Source organism: Aphis gossypii, chromosome X (assembly GCF_020184175.1).
Source record: "Aphis gossypii isolate Hap1 chromosome X, ASM2018417v2, whole genome shotgun sequence".
Lineage (NCBI taxonomy): Eukaryota > Metazoa > Arthropoda > Insecta > Hemiptera > Aphididae > Aphis > Aphis gossypii.
In genome coordinates this window covers 33,893,992-33,913,289 of record NC_065533.1, presented here as the reverse complement: position 1 = coordinate 33,913,289, position 19,298 = coordinate 33,893,992, and the positions used below count along the sequence as shown (strand labels likewise).

The 19,298-nt window shown below is 27.5% G+C and overlaps 1 protein-coding gene across 4 annotated transcripts in view; it reads left to right on the top strand.

Annotated features, from left to right (window-relative positions):
• Positions 1-19,298, top strand: part of LOC114126474 (glutamate decarboxylase) — a 96,851-nt gene that overhangs the window by 60,883 nt on the left and 16,670 nt on the right. For all 4 annotated transcript variants that reach the window (XM_027990431.2, XM_027990429.2, XM_027990428.2 and 1 more), the window contains exons 3-5: positions 2,279-2,515; positions 15,594-15,791; positions 15,961-16,079. In XM_027990431.2, coding sequence (XP_027846232.2) covers positions 2,279-2,515; positions 15,594-15,791; positions 15,961-16,079 — 554 coding nt within the window. The remainder of the gene's footprint in view (positions 1-2,278; positions 2,516-15,593; positions 15,792-15,960; positions 16,080-19,298) is intronic.

Here is a 19,298-nt window from a genome sequence, read left to right as displayed (position 1 = left end):
ATTAAAATACCTTTACAAACGATTCTAATGATTCTATAATACATTTAATTAGCCAAACACCTATGCTTTCTGTTCAAATTATTTATAATTTTGGTTGCACTCTCATTTTCGAAATATTTTTAAAGAAAACCATAATATTATTTCATACGACCGCATAAAACTCTACGCAGAAATTTGTCGCCATAACTAGAAAATTAAAACAACACAATGTCCATTCTACTGGAATAAAGTGGCGGCTAATTATATTACTTGTGTTGGCATTATCTTTTAACAAATTTATAGTTAAATTATCCATAAAAGCAAAGAAAAAGCTCAATTAACTTCACTGCATCTATATGTATAATGTATATATTATACCAAGATAATGTAAACGAAAAAATATGTACGGTGGAAAATTTTTTAAAGCTGCTTAATTATCTTTTTCATAAAGGTCTTTTCAGTCGAATATCATAATTTTTTATTTAAAATTAGTTTTTTAGTAAAAACAAAATTACACACGTACATAAGCAAACATTTAGGTGTATGCAAATAACTGTGTAATTTAATTGTCAACGCAGTATTTACAAACACTGTTTTGTTCAAATGATATATAATTTGTATTCAAGCAATGATTTTGGTACCCTGACAGGTAACACAACACGAATATGATAAATATTTATGAATCTTCTCCATTATTATACAATACAAAATTCAGACCGACAAATTAATATTGTCTAGTTCAGTTGTTAAATTAACATTCAAATAGGGAATCCGTGATCGTACCCATAACTACAGTCTGCAGGTGTCGTTGACAATTATTTTATTCTATATTAATTATTAATATAATATAACTACTTTAGAGCTTAGATTTTTTCGAATTCGATTTAACTATAATAATTAAGAAAATTTTATATATTTTTAGCATTACTACACAACTATTTTGAAAAAAAAATCTCTATATTAAACAGTTTATTGTGAAATAAAATTATAACCGTATAAATTAATACAAATAAATTGCTTAACTATAAATATATACCTAACTCTAAAAACGAATAATAAATTGAAATCTATAAACCATATTCACAATTCTTGATTATAATCCTTCGCCGGGTTGTAGTTGATAATACAATGGAAAAACCCTTCGTTTCAAGTGAAAAACTATTCGGTCAGGTTATGATGCTTTTGGTGCACATACAATGCAATATCTAAATAACTTAATAAATATTACATACGCGTATCGAAATCTATTGAAACGCATTCTACCTTACTTGTATGGGTTATTTCCGATTATCAACAATAACTTAGTCATCGGTGGTCGGTTTTGATTCAATTAGACTTTTGAAAGAAGAAAAAAATAGTAATAATAATAAAAAAAAAACCCGTTACATGTTTTCCGCAACAAATGGGGGATGAAAGATTCCTATTTTACGGTTGGTCACACATTTTAATATCCGGCGTACGTCGTTGATTTTCGCTCGACACAATACCGGCAAAAATGACATGGATTATTGGATTTAGACCCATAAGCCCTGCCCAAAGTGAGTTCTATTGTATCGCCGTTCTTGGTAAAATAATGGTTTATGAAAATCCAATGATGTTTCCGTTGTAGTATACGTCATGTTTTAATAGAGGCGACGGAAAATAACAACGACATATAATAATAATATAAGCCATAAATAATACGATTTATTAACAATTTGATTTGAACTATGGCATTATTTAAATACCATAAATATCGATATAGTTGATTCAAAATTAAAAAATAATTGATAATAGAATTACTTAACATTTTTTACATTCCAAAGAAAATTAGTAAGCTACTGTGGCTGTATAAATCATATTAAAATTTTTGAATAATATTATTGTTTTATAATATAAACACACATAATTTAGTTCATAATAACAATATATTTATAAAATTAAATGAAAGACACAAAAGTCCATTAAAAAAATATTTTATCGAAGGAATATTTAGATCACTTTAGGATAAAAACTTTTTAATTAAAATTTTTAGTTTGACCATAACAATATAAAAATGTAAATGCAAATATCTAATAATCTGTATAATATTTAAAGTTACTTAAATAATGTATATAACAATATCATTTTTTTTTTTAATCGATTAAGTAATTAGTAAGTTTATAATCTGTATAATGTGTGTATCATATTTTATGACATATTATTTTTTCAAACTTCTTAGCAAGTAAAGATCAGTTGAAATTGTACTATAAAATATTATTTTTTTTTTTTTTAAATTTTTTTTTTTAAGATTTACAAATGTGTACCATTTTTTTTTCAGATTTATTACCTCATAATTTGTCCGGACAGGCACAAACCAGAGAGTTTCTTTTAAAAGTCGTTGATATCTTAGTAGATTACATTGATGACGTTAATGATAGAAACGAAAAAGTATTGCATTTTAAGCACCCCGAAGAGATGTTACGACTGCTACAATTGGATATTCCCAACGAAGGTGTGCCATTACAAAATTTAATCGACGATTGCAGTCTAACACTCAAGCATCAAGTAAAAACAGGTAACAAAATTTGTTTCACTTTTATTGCTTCAGTATTTAAACGAGGTTACACAGTTGTACTGGTTGTAGTACTAGAAATTTAAAATTGCATAGTCAAACGTGTATTGCTATTTATATATAACATTTTATTATTAAACATTACATTTATACATTATAATATATTGTATTTAATAAAACATGTATGATGTATATTATGGTTTTATGAAGAAACACATGTTTCCGATGTGTCATATTATTTGGTTTCGAACTCTGTTGAGGGATGGGGTGTGATGATTTTGATGACAAAAACACCCTTGATATTAGTGTTTTGAGAACAAGTGGTACTCTACCCATCATATTGTGACCGGTGTACGTGACAGCTTTTAACGCACGAAAGAGCAATCGATTTTCAACAAATATCACTAAACACTTTCAAACGTATAGTACTTGATGAGATTGTTTGATTGTACATTATACTGATCCATTATTTAACAATAACACTTTCATAAGTATATAAAGGAACTGTAGTAGTAGGTACTATAAACAGTCTAAACACTAAATCTGCTATTTTAATTTAAATATTAAATATATTATGTCATAATATTATAATTCTTATCATTAATTCATATCTACTAATTGCACATACAATATAATAAATAAATAATACCTACTGCTACGGATATTTATGCAACGTCAAAAAGTTAAAATTCTGTTATCAAGAGGTTTCGGGAATATTTATAGGTACTTATATCAGACGCAGTATAGACGTTGATCTTTTTTATAGAAAATAGTCATTTTCGAAAAGTATTGATGTTTTTGAAAATATTTTAGTTATATTTAGTTAATTTGTTATAAGTATTTAAATTATAAAGTTTAAATGAGTGGTTCAACATTCTTCGAAGTTTTCCTGTACCTGCACTCATTCTTTCTCTCTATTCGTAAGATCACTAAAAACTTTAATTACTACATTGTGTACTTTATACTATTATTTTATGAAGATATTTTAGTTATGTCACTAATGCTAATATTTAGCTATACCTTAAAATGTAGGTATTCCTTAACTTAATACAACATTTTATTGATAGTTGAGACTTTGAAATTACAGAATTTAACGGTGTTTTCAGAATAATATGTTAAACTTTATAAGCATCTAACTATCTAAGTACGTTACTTTTGATCAAAGCACAAATAAAATACAGCACATTATATATATCTATACCCATAAATACTTAGTACCAAACTATTACCTAACATATATATTTACACATATTTTCATATAATATATGAAATTTGTTATTAAATTGAACAAATATCTTAGCACTTATTTTTTAATATAATTTTTATAATTCAATATCTTACAGAATACATATTATTAATAATTTTATTTGTTTTTATACTAATATTAAGATTCATATTTTATATTTTTGTGTATATTAAATTTCTATATTTTAATGAATTAAAATTCACAACACAAAAATGTTTTCTACATCGTTCGTAGTCATATTGTTGTTGTGAATAACAATATTGTAAGTAACCCCATGCTTTAAAGATATTTTGTAATAAATATTTATATTAGTAACTATGTAAAGTATTTTAATATATTTTTCTGTCATAAAAATATCAAAATTGGTTAAAGTTTCACGTCGTAATCCACCTCTTGAACCAGACTGTCTCAACTCAAAATTGTTAAGTTTATTTATAAAAAAAAAATTAACTCTATTTCATACAATAATATTTCTCATTAGATAAAATTTTTCAATTTGCCACTAAAAAAAATATATCAGTTTTGAATTATTCAACTTTTAGTTTATTTTCAAAGCAACGACAGTATGTTTTTTAATTTATCCAATAAATCACCGAAATCAAAATTTAAGAATATCTTATTTCAATCTATTGTTTGGTATTCTCGCGCTAAATAAAAAGTAATTTTTCATGTTTTATGTATAGTGAATAGCAGTAATATAACATATTAACATTTAAATATTTTAAACGTGGTAGTAGGTATCGAATTTTGTAAATTCTGATATTGCAGCTCAGCAGCTGTAATATGAAATACGCCAGTCTTGAATTCACTTAAAAACTGCAAAAGGCTAAAATTTTAACTTTTAGATTTTAGAGACTATTTTATAATACATAAAGAAGTTATATTATATAGCATGTTAAAAGGTATTCAAGTGTTTTAAAACATTGCATATGCATTTTCAAATGCATAGGTAAAGAACTCTTTAATACATCTTAGTTTTAAATGTCATATCTTTTATTCTCGAAGCTATATACTTTTTGTGTTATGTCAGTCTCATTCTATAAGTGTCATTTATTATTGTATTAAATTATTATAAATTATAATAACATTATATCTTGTATTATTATTAACACATAACAGGTGAATATAAATATCGTGAGATATAAATAATTTAAAATCAGTCAATATATTTTTAAAATGTCATCGTGTGTAGGAAATGGTAGAAATGATATAGGTAATTAAATATTATACATTTATGTTATGTTAAGAAGATTCAATTCTCTACTACTAATATTAATATTTTTTTAACTACAAAAAATAACTAAAATAAGAAAAATCAATCATAAATTGCTTTATTGAATATTATTCCTTTTTAAATCACAATATCCATATTTTTCTTTCGATAATTAATAATTAATTTCGAGTTCGATAAATATTCCCGTTTTTAATATTCAAATGAATAGTTTTTGAGTTATTAAAATGTATAAAATCACTGAGGTCTGTGGATAATAGTTCCTAAAATGATTTTACAATAATTTAAAATATATATAATACTTAATTTAGTTGATATTTATTATAATCAAGACAGTTTTTCCAAATATCATAAAATATTAATTACTATAATTATCATAATAATATTTTCTAAGCCTATAATTTTTCATTAATCTATTATTCTTAGTATATAAATTATAAAGTTATTAAAATATATCAACATTTTCAAAAGAATCGCCTGTTAGAAAATTTAAAAAAGTAAAGTATTTCAAAATATAGCCCTTTAGTATACATATAAATTCAGAAATTCGATTCATTTACATAAAGAAATAATTAGAGATGAACATGCTTGATATATAATATATTTAATATTAATATAGGTACTTATGTTTTATAAATATAATAACATATGTTGCCGTCCGTTGCAGTAGGTATAGTTGTCGACAATAATCATAATATTATAATATATTATTATTATGATGCGACGACGCAATGTACCCGTGGTTATAACGAGCATAATAATATATTAGTAAAAATCTTCACCACGGCAGGCTGTTGTACGTATTTACTTGGGGTGAAATCGTTTTTGAATAGTCGCGGAGATCGGTTGGAGGGGTGCAGCTATCATCACTGACGTCTGTCGTGTGCCCGCAACGTGAGCGTGTTCGGTGACATCCGTCGTGCCGCGATGTTTTCATTATCATAATCTTGAATCGGATTAATTTCCTGGTACGTCGCGTTTCCGACCGCTCCTCGACATTACCCGTCCTCATAATGACGTCTGGGACAATTATGATAATAATTAAAAACAAACTGCAGTATATACAACTAGAGATGCATAAAATAATAGTGCACGCGTAAAGTCTCCGAATTGCGAACGCGATTTCCCATTTGCGGTTCATTGTTATGCGCCACAAAAATCTGAATTAAAAATCCATCAGAAACTCGCATGGTATAAAATCTGTTCATGTATAATATTACATAATATAAACATAACTTTAATATATTATTATATTATGCAGTACGTACTATTCGTAAACACCCTTATACCTATTATGTGTAGAGGACGTATCTAGGAATATCTGAAAATTATATACATTTAAATATTATGTGAGATCTTCATACACTTTATGTAATAAAGGTACGTAATATAATACAGCAACGGGGTAGGTAATTCATAATTCGTGCGTGTAACTGACAACACTAGTTTTCTTACTATCTAAGACAATTACTGTCTTCTTGAAAAAAATATATGATTATTTAATAGTACAGTGGTGTTTTACTGCAATTTTTTTTCATGATCGAATTAATTATGGTTTTAAAATTTATCTTTATCATTAATAATATATTATATTTTAAAATAAAATTTGTATTTTGTAAAAGATGTTTGATAAATTATAAATTACTGTCGTATTTGAGTGACTTAATTCTTTCAGTCGACGTTGTGTGACCTGGCACACATTGTATGACAAAATAATTTGATTATTATTTATTTTTTAGACCCCTATTTATATCTATTATATTGTTAAATTAATATTAGTATGCTTATTTTTAGACCCAGCTATGAAGTCCATTTATAAGTATATTTAAAGACTGCACAGTAAAATAATAATCGTATGAATATTTTTCATAGTTAAATCAGGACGTTTGGTCTTTACAAAATACAAGAATTATATTTTCAATGATATAAATTTCAAATCTATTTAACTATAACAGTATGATACACATATATTTATAGAGTGTACGCGTATTTACCGGTTCAAATCTCGGTCACGTCTATGTATTATAATAACAGCTACGATTCTTTTCAATTTATGTAAATATTATCCAAGCAGAAAATTCTACACAATATAATATCATCCATCATTGTGCGTTTCAAGATAAAAAATAAATACATTCCCATCGCTCTTTACAGTATTCTTTTAAACAATTTTGTTGTAAGTAACTTGAGATATTTCCTTTTTTTTCAAAAGAATGAATCCGATTGTATTTTATACCGGACCTTTTCTTTGACTTTTTACCTTCATTATAAACATTTATGGATCTTGATCTAAACTTCTATATTGTTATTTTTACATAATATTAAATTGCGCGTTACTTTCATTCATAAAGGTATTATTATATAACTTTCAAGTCAACAGTGCTGATATGTGCAATGTGCCAATATGTTTCTCCCGGACAAACTTTTTTCTCGAAAATAATCTTAGTAGTTTGGATACCCGTAAAAATAAGGTAAAATAAAAACCTTAACATTACGTCTGACATCCGCACCCGTTATTATATTTTTAAAATACCAAAGTAATTTATTTTATTTTATTAAAGTAATATTTTTATGTTTAGAAATTAGGATAATAATAGTAAAATAATTTTTTTAATTTTTAATATAAATTTAAATTAAAAACATTTAAAAGTGGATAAGTATAGAAAACCACTCTGCTGTACAGTAAATTTAAAATGTACTTCAAAATAAATTGGTTGGGTTATTATACCTATATATATATATAATAGATGTATCGAACTTGGATTTAATGATATTATCATGTACAAAAAATGATTCTGAGCAGAGATTATCTAACTTTGTAGTAACTACGGTCAATAGTTAACAATAATTTATTTTAATAAAAGTACCTATTATAATTTTAACAAACATTCGCATATTTTTTTTCCCTCGCCTATTATTAAGCATGACGTAAAGTATCTAGTTAAGTTATTAATATAATATATGTCTTAAAATTTAAATGTTATAATGAGTAACAAATAATTGATGATTAATTTATATTTTGTATTTATTTGCATTTTTTTTTTTTTATTCGATTCATACTAAGTAAAAGTGGTTAAATAAAATACACAAGATTTTATTTGGCTTTTATATTTCATATATTTTTAATTCAATGCCGTCACTGTTACATTTTTAATTATAGTTGTACATAGATTTTTTTTTTATTTTACTTTAATAATTTTATAAGTTAGAGGGTTTTGAATTAATTTTTATATACAACTAATAACTACCTATACAGACGTAATAGTAGATTATATATTAAACTTAAAGATTAAAAAAAAAATTAGAAGCACTTCTTAAAATGTATTTTTAAAAAAAAGTTCGTTTAATAGCTACCAAATCTTAACTGTATAGTAATAATAAATCATTAATCATTTCATACTTGCATAAGAAAAACAATTATGAGTAAAATTCATTTTAATCAAAAATATTTGATTTTGAAGAGTACGGTTGGTTTAATAATCGTCTTCTAAAACCTTTTCATAGTACGAATTTTAGTAGAATCAAGATTCAAAGTGTTACATTTTTAATTTGTATAGGAGTTAAAATTTCTGTAAAACCAATAACTTATCTCTTGTTTAAATTTAAAAACTAATATTGTACCGTTCATGTCAAATATCCATCCTCAATCCTATCATAATAATTTGTACTTGTTCATTATTTCAGTGTTAATATATTTTAGTGTATAATAACGATACTTGCATAATTAGTAATTACCCATCTGGTATTCGATGATAAGAGTAAACCCACTTAAATAATTTATACTATTTACATTAATATTCATATAACAATCCATCATAATTTTGTTTAAACAAATCAACTTATTTCTGTTTTGTCATAAAACAACAACTATTGTGAAATATAGGTATAATATGGTATATAATATATATATATATATATATATCAGTATTGGCCGTATTATAAATTATAATATATAAAAAAAAACACACACACAGCGACAGCACTCGATTAATTTATTATTTTACACACAACGCAGTTGGATTCAATTAAGATAAGTGTTCAATATATTTGAATATATTTGTAAATTATTGTTCTCTATTAATGATCACAATCTGATCATTTTTATTTCTCAAATTAATTGAGGACCATAGTATTGTATCTTCCCACTCAAACAGCCGAAATTCACTTAGTTTTATAAGCTACTGATACTAATGAGTACCTACTAGACAATTATGTAAATAATAACAAAATATAAATTATATATAATATGTTTATATCCTTAAAACTTAAATGAAAAGCTAGAGCCAGGCTCAGGATCAAAATTTAAAATAGGCCAGGTAACCTTTTAATAGGAATTTTTAATATATTTTATTTTTTATTTATTTCGTGTTCTCGTAAGTAGATACTAATAATAATAACCATCTATAGTTAAATAATATCGAAAATTTACTTTTTAATATCATTAAATATTCAATCCGATGATACATGGATATGATTTATATCATGATATTTTGAGAATACGTTTTTCAGTTCCTCGTATATTTATTTACAATAAGTTATAACACGTTGTTATCTAGACGATTGTGATAATACTATAATTTTCACTTGATACCGGCGTTAATTTTGGAACAGAATTGTAAAATTAATGCGTTTTATGCGTATTAAAAATGCATAAGTACCTACTGTGCCGCCAAAAACAAAATTTAAAACTAACATTTCGCGGTCACTCGTATTCTCACCGGTCAACCGTTACACATAAATTCGGTAGGATAGGTAGGTAGGTAGGTACTATGAACTATTAAATTATATTGTTTTCTGCAGGGAATATCTACTATATAATATTGGCGAAATATTTAAAATTTCCACGTGAGTAGTAAACACAAGTCTTAAACGAAGAATAAAAACGGACTCGCATATTATATATATATACACAGTACAATCGTGCGTATACGTCTCCCTCCCTCGCGCAATCGTAACAGCACTACGCGGACGTGCGATTCTGGCGCGGGCGGTAGCGTCGCGTTTTAGGGCGGCGGGAGTAATGTGCCGTGTGATTGTGCGCCGCCGCCGCCGCGGGATTACGACGCGCGAGCGGTTTTACCCGCATGATGTGTGCTCGGTGCGCACGCCCTCCGCGGAATCCGCCCGGGCGCGAGCGACTTGTACGATACGTGCGCGCTACCGTCCGACCGCCGTCGTCCGCCCGGCCAGAAGCGAAAAGGGCCATTAGTCCACCGGCCCGGAAAAATGATCGCGAGCGATTTTCCCCGACGATTGTCCGCTGCAACCGACGGGTCACGTCAAAGGCCGCTCTCACAGTCCGCTGCCGATGACGGTTCGTCCGTTTCTCCGCGATCCGCGACAATCTTGTACACTCACTCTCCCCCGCATCGTCGCAATAAGATCGGTGGTTTTATCGTTTGGACCGCGCGCAAAGCAGGAGATGAAGTCTAAATGACGTTTTTTCGATTCCGCCTATCGATACGAGTTTTTTTTCTGCAGATTTACATTAATATTTAAAAATTAAAATATATATATATGTATATATATATACGTATACAATCGATTTTAATCCCTTGCGTAAGGTATATAATATGTACATTTGCGTATTTTAAGTTTAATTTCATTGTGCGATAACATACTATAGTGGCTAGTATAGTATATAGAGTTTATAGTACATAATGTTTAGTTTAATTAAAAAAAAAAAAAAGAACTATATTTAATAAGATTAATATTTATTATTATTCATATGATACCAATACAAAAATGTTAATTAAAAGTCTAATGGACAAAATGTATTAAAATTTACATGAATATTGAAATAAAATAGTATATTTTAAGTCCTTTTCGATTTTCTTATCGTCGAAATAATTTTTTTTTTTAGAAATTACGGATTAACCATTTTTATAAAAACATACCAATATCTACAAAGATTTAAAAATCAAGTAACAGAAAAATGCACTAACACTATAGGCATAATAACATGTGTCATAAACTATGAATAGCTAGTTAGGTAGTCGATAAATTATAAAATTATATAAACAATGAACGCGACTGTTCATTATTGTGGTCTCTTTTAAAACGATAAAAATATTTTTTTTCATATAGTTACCTGATATAATATGCATTATAATAAGTCTTACAACTATAGCATTTAGTTAATTATCTAATTGATGAATAAATTAATTGTTCCCACTAATCACTAAAGGTATTATAATATGTACGTTCGTAATATATATTAATTATACTAGTCAGTTCTAGTAATTAAGTCCTTTGCACAAAATGTAACAATTCGAAAAAAATACAAAATAAATCCTTCGAAAACGTTTGTTTAGGAAACAGAACTTAAGAATTATAGAGCAGGCACATGAAACCAATATATTATTCTCCTTGAATGCAAAAAAATAAAACAAAAAAAATCATATAAAAGAAAAAATACAACATCTCAGCAATATATCATAAACTACGAGTTTAATAATATATATAATACTCGTATGATTTTCAAAGCAATTTTCTACAAATTTAAAACTACATAAAATGTTATTGCAAGTAAACTTTTTATAGATTTTAAACTGTTGAGTTTAAACATATACTTATGTTTACGAAAAATTGTAGTATTTTTTTACGATTGGACATACATATTTAAACACACTAATAATAATTTCTTATAACATAAATCAAGACATACGATATTTATGATTTATAGATAATCTTTTTTTCGAATACATTTTTGGGTAGCAATTAAAGTTTTGTGTAATTAATCGATTAGTTAGTAAGGAAATAGATTTATTAGGAAAACTACGTAGTAACTACGAATAACCTAGTAAAATATTGATACTAAAACTCTTATTCATAACGAAATGATTCCCGTTTCGCCATGCAAACAGGACAAAATCTTATCTCAAATGATGAAATTTATAGTTGCTTTCGTAGTCTTTTGATTATAATTGTAAAACGTCCCAACCAATTGTAGGTTTCTACTTATCGTTATTTACTGTTATTCATCAGTCATTAATCTTTATAATAGTAATACGAACAGTACCATTGCTTTATATCTACAAGACGAGATAACGAATAATAAAAAAAAAAAATATATAGCTAGTATTTTTTTATGAAAATTATTTTACTTCATAACTTTTTATTGTATTTATATATCTGTGGAAATCGGAAAGAATGTTGTCAAAAAAATATACGCTTCAATGCTGGTCCATTTCTTATCTAAAAAAAGAGTACGCTTTTCCTAGTATCTCGTCGTTATGAGTCTTAGCACTTATTGTCGGTTTTGTAAACGTACATAAATGATAATATTATTATCGTATACTGGAAACTTTTCTAAGAAATAAAACAATAAAAAAAATAAAAAAAATACGTATAAAAACTATTATTATGTACAAAATAATTTCCTAGAAACTTTTTAATTCATTTCCAGTACAACAGTTTTCAGAAGCTTTTTAAATTTAAAACCAAACTTTTTGGATTAATAGTATTCAAAAAGATGAGATATACACGTTATAGTATAAGATATAAAAATTAATTTAATTTTATAAACTTATAAAACAAAAAAACCATTTCTGTAATATTATATTATCATGTTTTCTATACATTATAGCTTAAATAATTAGCATAATTTAAATTAACCATAATAATATAGTATTGTAAATTATTAAATTTAGTAACTATATATGAGTAAACTCTTCTACAAAATAAATGGTTATTAAATTAAATGTTTATCAAATAAATACAAAATTATAGAAAAAAAAATTTGCACATATTAAAATCATTTTATTAATTGACTACCGTTTTTAATTTTTATTTATGAAGAAAGCCTTCATACTATTATATTTTATTTTGAAAACATAATGTAAATAAAAATAAAATTGTCCATATTTATATATATTTATACATCAGTCTTTAAAAAATAAATTTATTTTAGTAATTTATTTAACAATAATATTATGAAGATGGTTCAATATTTTGAAGGAAAAATTAATTTATATTTGATTTTCTACAATCATTAATTATTATGCATGTATTACTTACATTTTTTATTGAAAATATTTTTCAACTTCTTAGACCCAATTTTCTTGAAAATGTTTTTCAATACATAAAAGTAGTATGCTTATAGCACACCAAATCGAAGCATGAAATTAAAATAACGCTTAAGATATGGAAAATCAAATGGTAAAGCTACGTTTTGGTGAAAATAAAATATCTAAGTTATATATTGTATAGGTAGTGGTGGTAAGAGAGTGATGACTATTCAGTGTGACGGACGTTGACTTATCGCCCAGAGAGAGGCTACGAAATGAACGACTGTTCACGGGTTGCGTAAAAAATATATATATATATATATAAAACATAAACACATTGTATACACACGCCAACACTACCTGCAGCGGTGACGGTGTATATCCGATTTATTTTCCGGTCACATCGGAAGTATATATGTCTTACAAAAGAATCTGAACGGGGGAGGGCGATCCGTCGGAAGGGATCGTATGTGTATATACTGTTTATACTTTTCGGTAAAAACGTACGTACGAAGGAGGAAATGTGTGTGTGAGCGAGGATGGGCTATTAAGTGGTCTCAGGGGTGAGTGGTGGTTTGAAGGTTCTTGGTATATATATTATTGTTTTTCATATACACATATATATAAACAGGCGCGATGAAAGTTTCGGCACGCGCTCCGGTGCATGATTGATGAGAACTGGCGTTCAGTGTTAATGACGTCTAACAAGCTGCTATTCAAACCGCTCGCTCTTATCGGCAAACCTCTTTGGTGGGGTGGAGGGATCAGTGGAGTGGTACGAAGAGTGGTTGAGTCTGCCGGTCGAGTGGGGTCTGTGGCTGTGTATATAATATAATATACGGCTATCGCTGTACGTCGTGTCGCCGTCACGTGTGCCGAAGAGATTCAATGAAACAATATTATGTATATATATTTTTTTTTACGTTATTTATACACACCAAACGTGCACACTCCCGGACGCACCTCCCCCCCGACACTTCGCACTCGTATACCAATCAAAACCAGTGCAGCAGGGTGGATCCGGTACTGCGAGGGGATGTTAGCAAAAAAATGCGATGATATTCGACGATAACCGCGCAAATATAGATCGATCGAGTCACGACGACTTTGCAACCGTTGCTAGCTCCAATCTCTATATTATAATGTATAATAATATATTATTATTGTATATACTAGGTACCTATTATTATTATAAACAGCGGTTGTTATCGACGCGTGCCGTCAACTTTACTGGTTCCGGCCCGCCGGGAACGCGCATTTCCTCGAGATAGTACGGTCAGCGCCGCCGCACGTCGTCGTTTCCTTAACAAACTTTATACACAATATTATAAATAATATATAGGCGCACTGACTGAAAGTTCAGCGTTATACTCACCCGATGATATCGTATCGCATATTATTATTATAGTATACGTACAATAATAAACGGGGGTTTTTTTTTTGTTATTTTTTTTGGTTCCCCGAAAAAAAATCGCATTGTCGCTATGTATATATAATATAATATGTTTGGTTCGTAGAGGGGATGTTTTTTTTTATATAATATCCCAATCACCCCGAATATATATATATATATATATTGTATATATTATATACATCGATATAAAGGGGACAATCGAAATTGAAAGCCGTCGTGAGAAGAAAAAAAAATTATTTAAGGGATGCGCGTGTTTAATTAGTTTGGTGAAACGTCCTGATCCTGTACGAAGTAATCTCCGTGCTTCATTTGTAAATACTTTCTTTTGTAGGGGAGGGAGGTCGTCAAGAATTTGTATACACAGTGCATTATTCGAGCTTTCACCGTAGCTGGCATTTCAGATGAGAGTCGTGGATATCTGCCTGTTATAATATAAGAATAAAGTTAATAGACTTTATCCGGAATTCGTAAAATATTAACAGAAAAAAAAAATAATCAAAACTGTTTTTATAAAGTTCTATTATGTGCGATGCAAGTGAAAAAAATATACATACTATTAATATTATATACGTATTTATACACTATAAATACCAATTTATTGTATATGTTATGAATGTGAGTGCCGACATGGCTTAATAAAATAAGTAAGAATATAGTATCAGATAGATACATAAAAACCATGTATTGTGTTATTACGTATTTAAAAAAGTTATATATTATAAAATTAAAAAAAAAACTCACATCTGTATTTTAATATAATATTCAAACAATATTTTAAGGAGTTAATATATTTTATAATTTTTGTTATAATTTGTTTAAAAAAACAATCATACCTATTATTATCTCAAAAATAAAAAAATAATGCTTATAATAATATAATAGGTACTTTATGTAGGTATCTCGTTTTTTTCCTTTTAAGAAAATAACTATATTATAGTATCAATTAATCACTGTTAATATATAAATGTGTGTTTCATACTAAAAATTCGAATGTGCAGCCTATTAGAGCATTATAATATATAAAAATAATATAACCTACCTACATTGTTTTAGGACTAAGATTTCTCACATTATACATAGTGACACACTCATAATAAAACTATAAATTATATTATAAAAACTAATTATTATATACACCGTGCATTACATATAACTATACATTAATTGTTTTTATATTGCAGGACATCCAAGATTTTTCAACCAGCTTTCATGCGGTCTAGACATCGTGTCCATGGCTGGCGAATGGCTGACGGCGACGGCTAACACGAACATGTTCACCTACGAAATCGCTCCAGTATTTATTCTCATGGAAAACGTGGTGTTAACCAAGATGAGAGAAATCATTGGGTGGAAGACCGGCGACTCAATTTTTGCTCCAGGTACATTAATAATGACATTATAAAACATATATGATTAACAATAATATTATTCATCACTGCGATGTTTAATGCTGAGAAATTGCGTAATTTACCTACCCAGGTGGAAATTATTTTTTTCTTTGTATAATTATTAATTCAATTAAACATTGTGATCATGTTTTCTCGGCAGGTGGATCAATATCGAATATGTACGCGTTTTTGGCCGCCCGTCATAAAATGTTCCCAGGATACAAGGAACAAGGACTCCACTCGATCAAAGGACAACTGGTCATGTACACATCAAACCAAGTGAGAGCCCACAACCCGTTTCATACCATATTATACAATTATAATATAAATTATACAATGTTTTATAAACGTTTTCGGACAGCTGCTTTCTATCGCGCGTGTCACGATTTTTAAAAACGTATAGGGTGGGAGTAACTAGGGTAAGTCGTTTCGACACTGATTGAATAGGTACCTAACGTTGAGCCCGTTTACACTGACGCGAGCGGACAGTTTTGGTTGACATGACGTGTGGCAGACAAATGAGAGGATTAGATTACGATGGACATAAACCTATATATTATTATAACGTGCACTAGTACATATATTATTTTACCACCTATAGGCCCGCCCCTCTCAGAATAGCGTGTAGATAATACGCTTATTGTCAATAAATCGCCAGTTCGTTTAATGCGAAACTCGCAATAGTGCGTAAACTGTATTATTTACCTAAAATGAATAAAGCTAAACGCTTACATTATTATAGAGGTGTATACGATATATCACCGAAATTTGTTGAAGCAATGATCCGGGCTTGTTATACAGATTTCGATAATATTTAATAAAACACTGAAAGACTACCCGTAACTACAATGTAATACTTTTATGAGACTATATACATTTCAGCGAGTAGATTACAATTTTAAATGTATACCTTAAAAAATAGCCTTAAACAATAGCCAACTGTAAGTAGAAATTACAAATAACAGTGTATCAATTTTTAATTATTTCATATTATTTTTTTTTTATATAGAAAATAATAGGTATTTCTTCGATGTCTTGTTGTGAATGTACAATTTTTTATTAACTACAATTTATAATAAATATTTATTCGTTCTTATTAATTATTTAAGCCTCTGAGGCGCTTGTTGTATAACTTTAAAGTAAGGAATAAATTAGAACTTTTGAAACATTTTTCTTTGTATCAATTAATATTCTTATTTTGTACACATATTCGACACGATTAATTACTTTTTTCAGGATTTGTATGCTCCCTTTCTTTTTTGATGTATGACCCTTACTGTACATTTCAATAGCAACTATAATATTATTATATTATATCGAACTTGTGGTCTTATGTTCAACACAAGTAATATAATTACAATGTCAAATGATAATAAAATATAATAAACGCAATTAATCTAGTGGTGATGTTAGGGGAGTAGTTACAGAAATCAATAGAGAATCTCTTTAAATTAAAATAAAATGTATTTATAAATACTTTTGTACGCTGTTATACATTTGTTATGACTTATTATTATTTTTGTCTTTTTCCCATGTAGTTTGATTCATTAATCCAATTGATAAAATATATATTTAAGTCAAATTAATTGTCATAATATTACTCTTATATAGTCAGAATATTATATGTGAAAATAATATTATTATTATGAGTATTAACATACGCAGTTATTATAATATATCTATTATCTATACTATCTTTTGTTTTCAATAATTGTTAAGGAGGATCTTATTATTAATCATTTGAAAAAAACTCTGACGTTTGTATAACAGTACAAACGCCAATATTAATTTGAACGAGGGTAGGCGCGCATATTTATATTTTAATAACACATCGCTCGACTTATACAAAACAATCGACGGTCTCTGTGATGCACATGCATGTGGTGCAGCGAACTAGAAATTAAACTTCGCGCACTCGTCTACCGAAATGAACAATATGTGCATAAACTGTGTAAGTGTGAGTGTGTTATACTTCCGCCCTAAGCCCTGCAATGCCACGCGCATTACCATTGAAAGGGTGTATTTTTATTTTCCGATTTTTTTTTTTTTTAATTTAAAATAACACAAATACCAGACGCACCGACCGCATATAAATACAACTATACAAGTAGTGACTATTCGGTTGTGCAACATTAGTTTTAATACGCGAAATTCGATACGTTGATGATAATTTATAATAAAGGTATATTACGTATAGATACAGTATAGTATAAGTGTTATAATTGGTCTTAAGAAGTATAATATAAGGCGATTTTCGACTTCTTCACCATTTCAACTTAGATAATATGCTTATAAAGGTAATTAAAAAATATAATTTATTATTATGTTAAATAATATCGGATTTTATAATTGAAAATTCCTATTTTTTCCCGTTCAATATAAATATAGTAAAGTATAATAAATCCGTAAACTCGTGTATATTTATGTGAAAATAATAAGTGAGACAAATATTTTAGTATAATATTACACTCTTCTTTAGTTTGATAGCAGTCAAATAATTCGATTTTTAAAATTAAAAAAAAAAACAATTTTTTAAATATTTTCAGTTACACGAGAATTAAAAAAAAAATGTTAATATATCTGTTCAATAAATAAATAAATTACTTAAAAATACGTTAGTTTTTTTGGTGAGCTTTGATTATTTCCCTATATTCATGATACATAGAAACGAGATACCTGGATTGTAGAAAATTTTTTACCATAATATTATAACAGTCGGTGCCTTTTTTTACAGCGTAAACTATAGTATTGAACAAATTTAATTAGTATAATATATAGGTAGCATTCTGTGAGATAAAAGGTTTGATTTTTATTTAAATACTTAAATCAACATAAAATAGAGACTATTAAAGTATTTAATTTAATTCCACTCGCGTGTTAAATAAAAAAAAAAACTTAAATTAAATCTTACAACTAGTAGGTATTGTCAAATTCTGAGAAAGATATAAATTTAATCATACAATTGGAATTTCGAAAATTGAACTTAATAGGCTTGACTTAAGCTCTAACGTAAATTGTTCATAGTCAAAAGTTATTTATTTTAACAGAATATCTTTTTTATCTTTTTTATCTTTTTTTATATTGACAAAAAATAAAACTATATTTATTAAAATGTATTAATTTAAAATTATATATGCAATCTTAATAAACATTAATCATAAAAGTTTTTTCTCGACTGCAGTAGGTATAACGAATGTTGATTTATTAATATTAGTTTACAGTTTATCATTTTCGCGCTTGCACAATATTACAGTCTATTTTATTCGGTTTTAACTAGGATAATATACTCTTGCCCTAAAGTAATTTTTATTCATTACAAAATATACGACCGCAATGCCGAATCGTGTATGTATTATAATATATATAAGTCACGTATCTATATATATATATATATATATATATTATATTATTGACGAGCACTTTTTTCGTTCAGCCTAAAGCCTTAAATCTATATATATTAAGCAGACGGTTTTTTTCATATTCTTACAGCCTTACGGT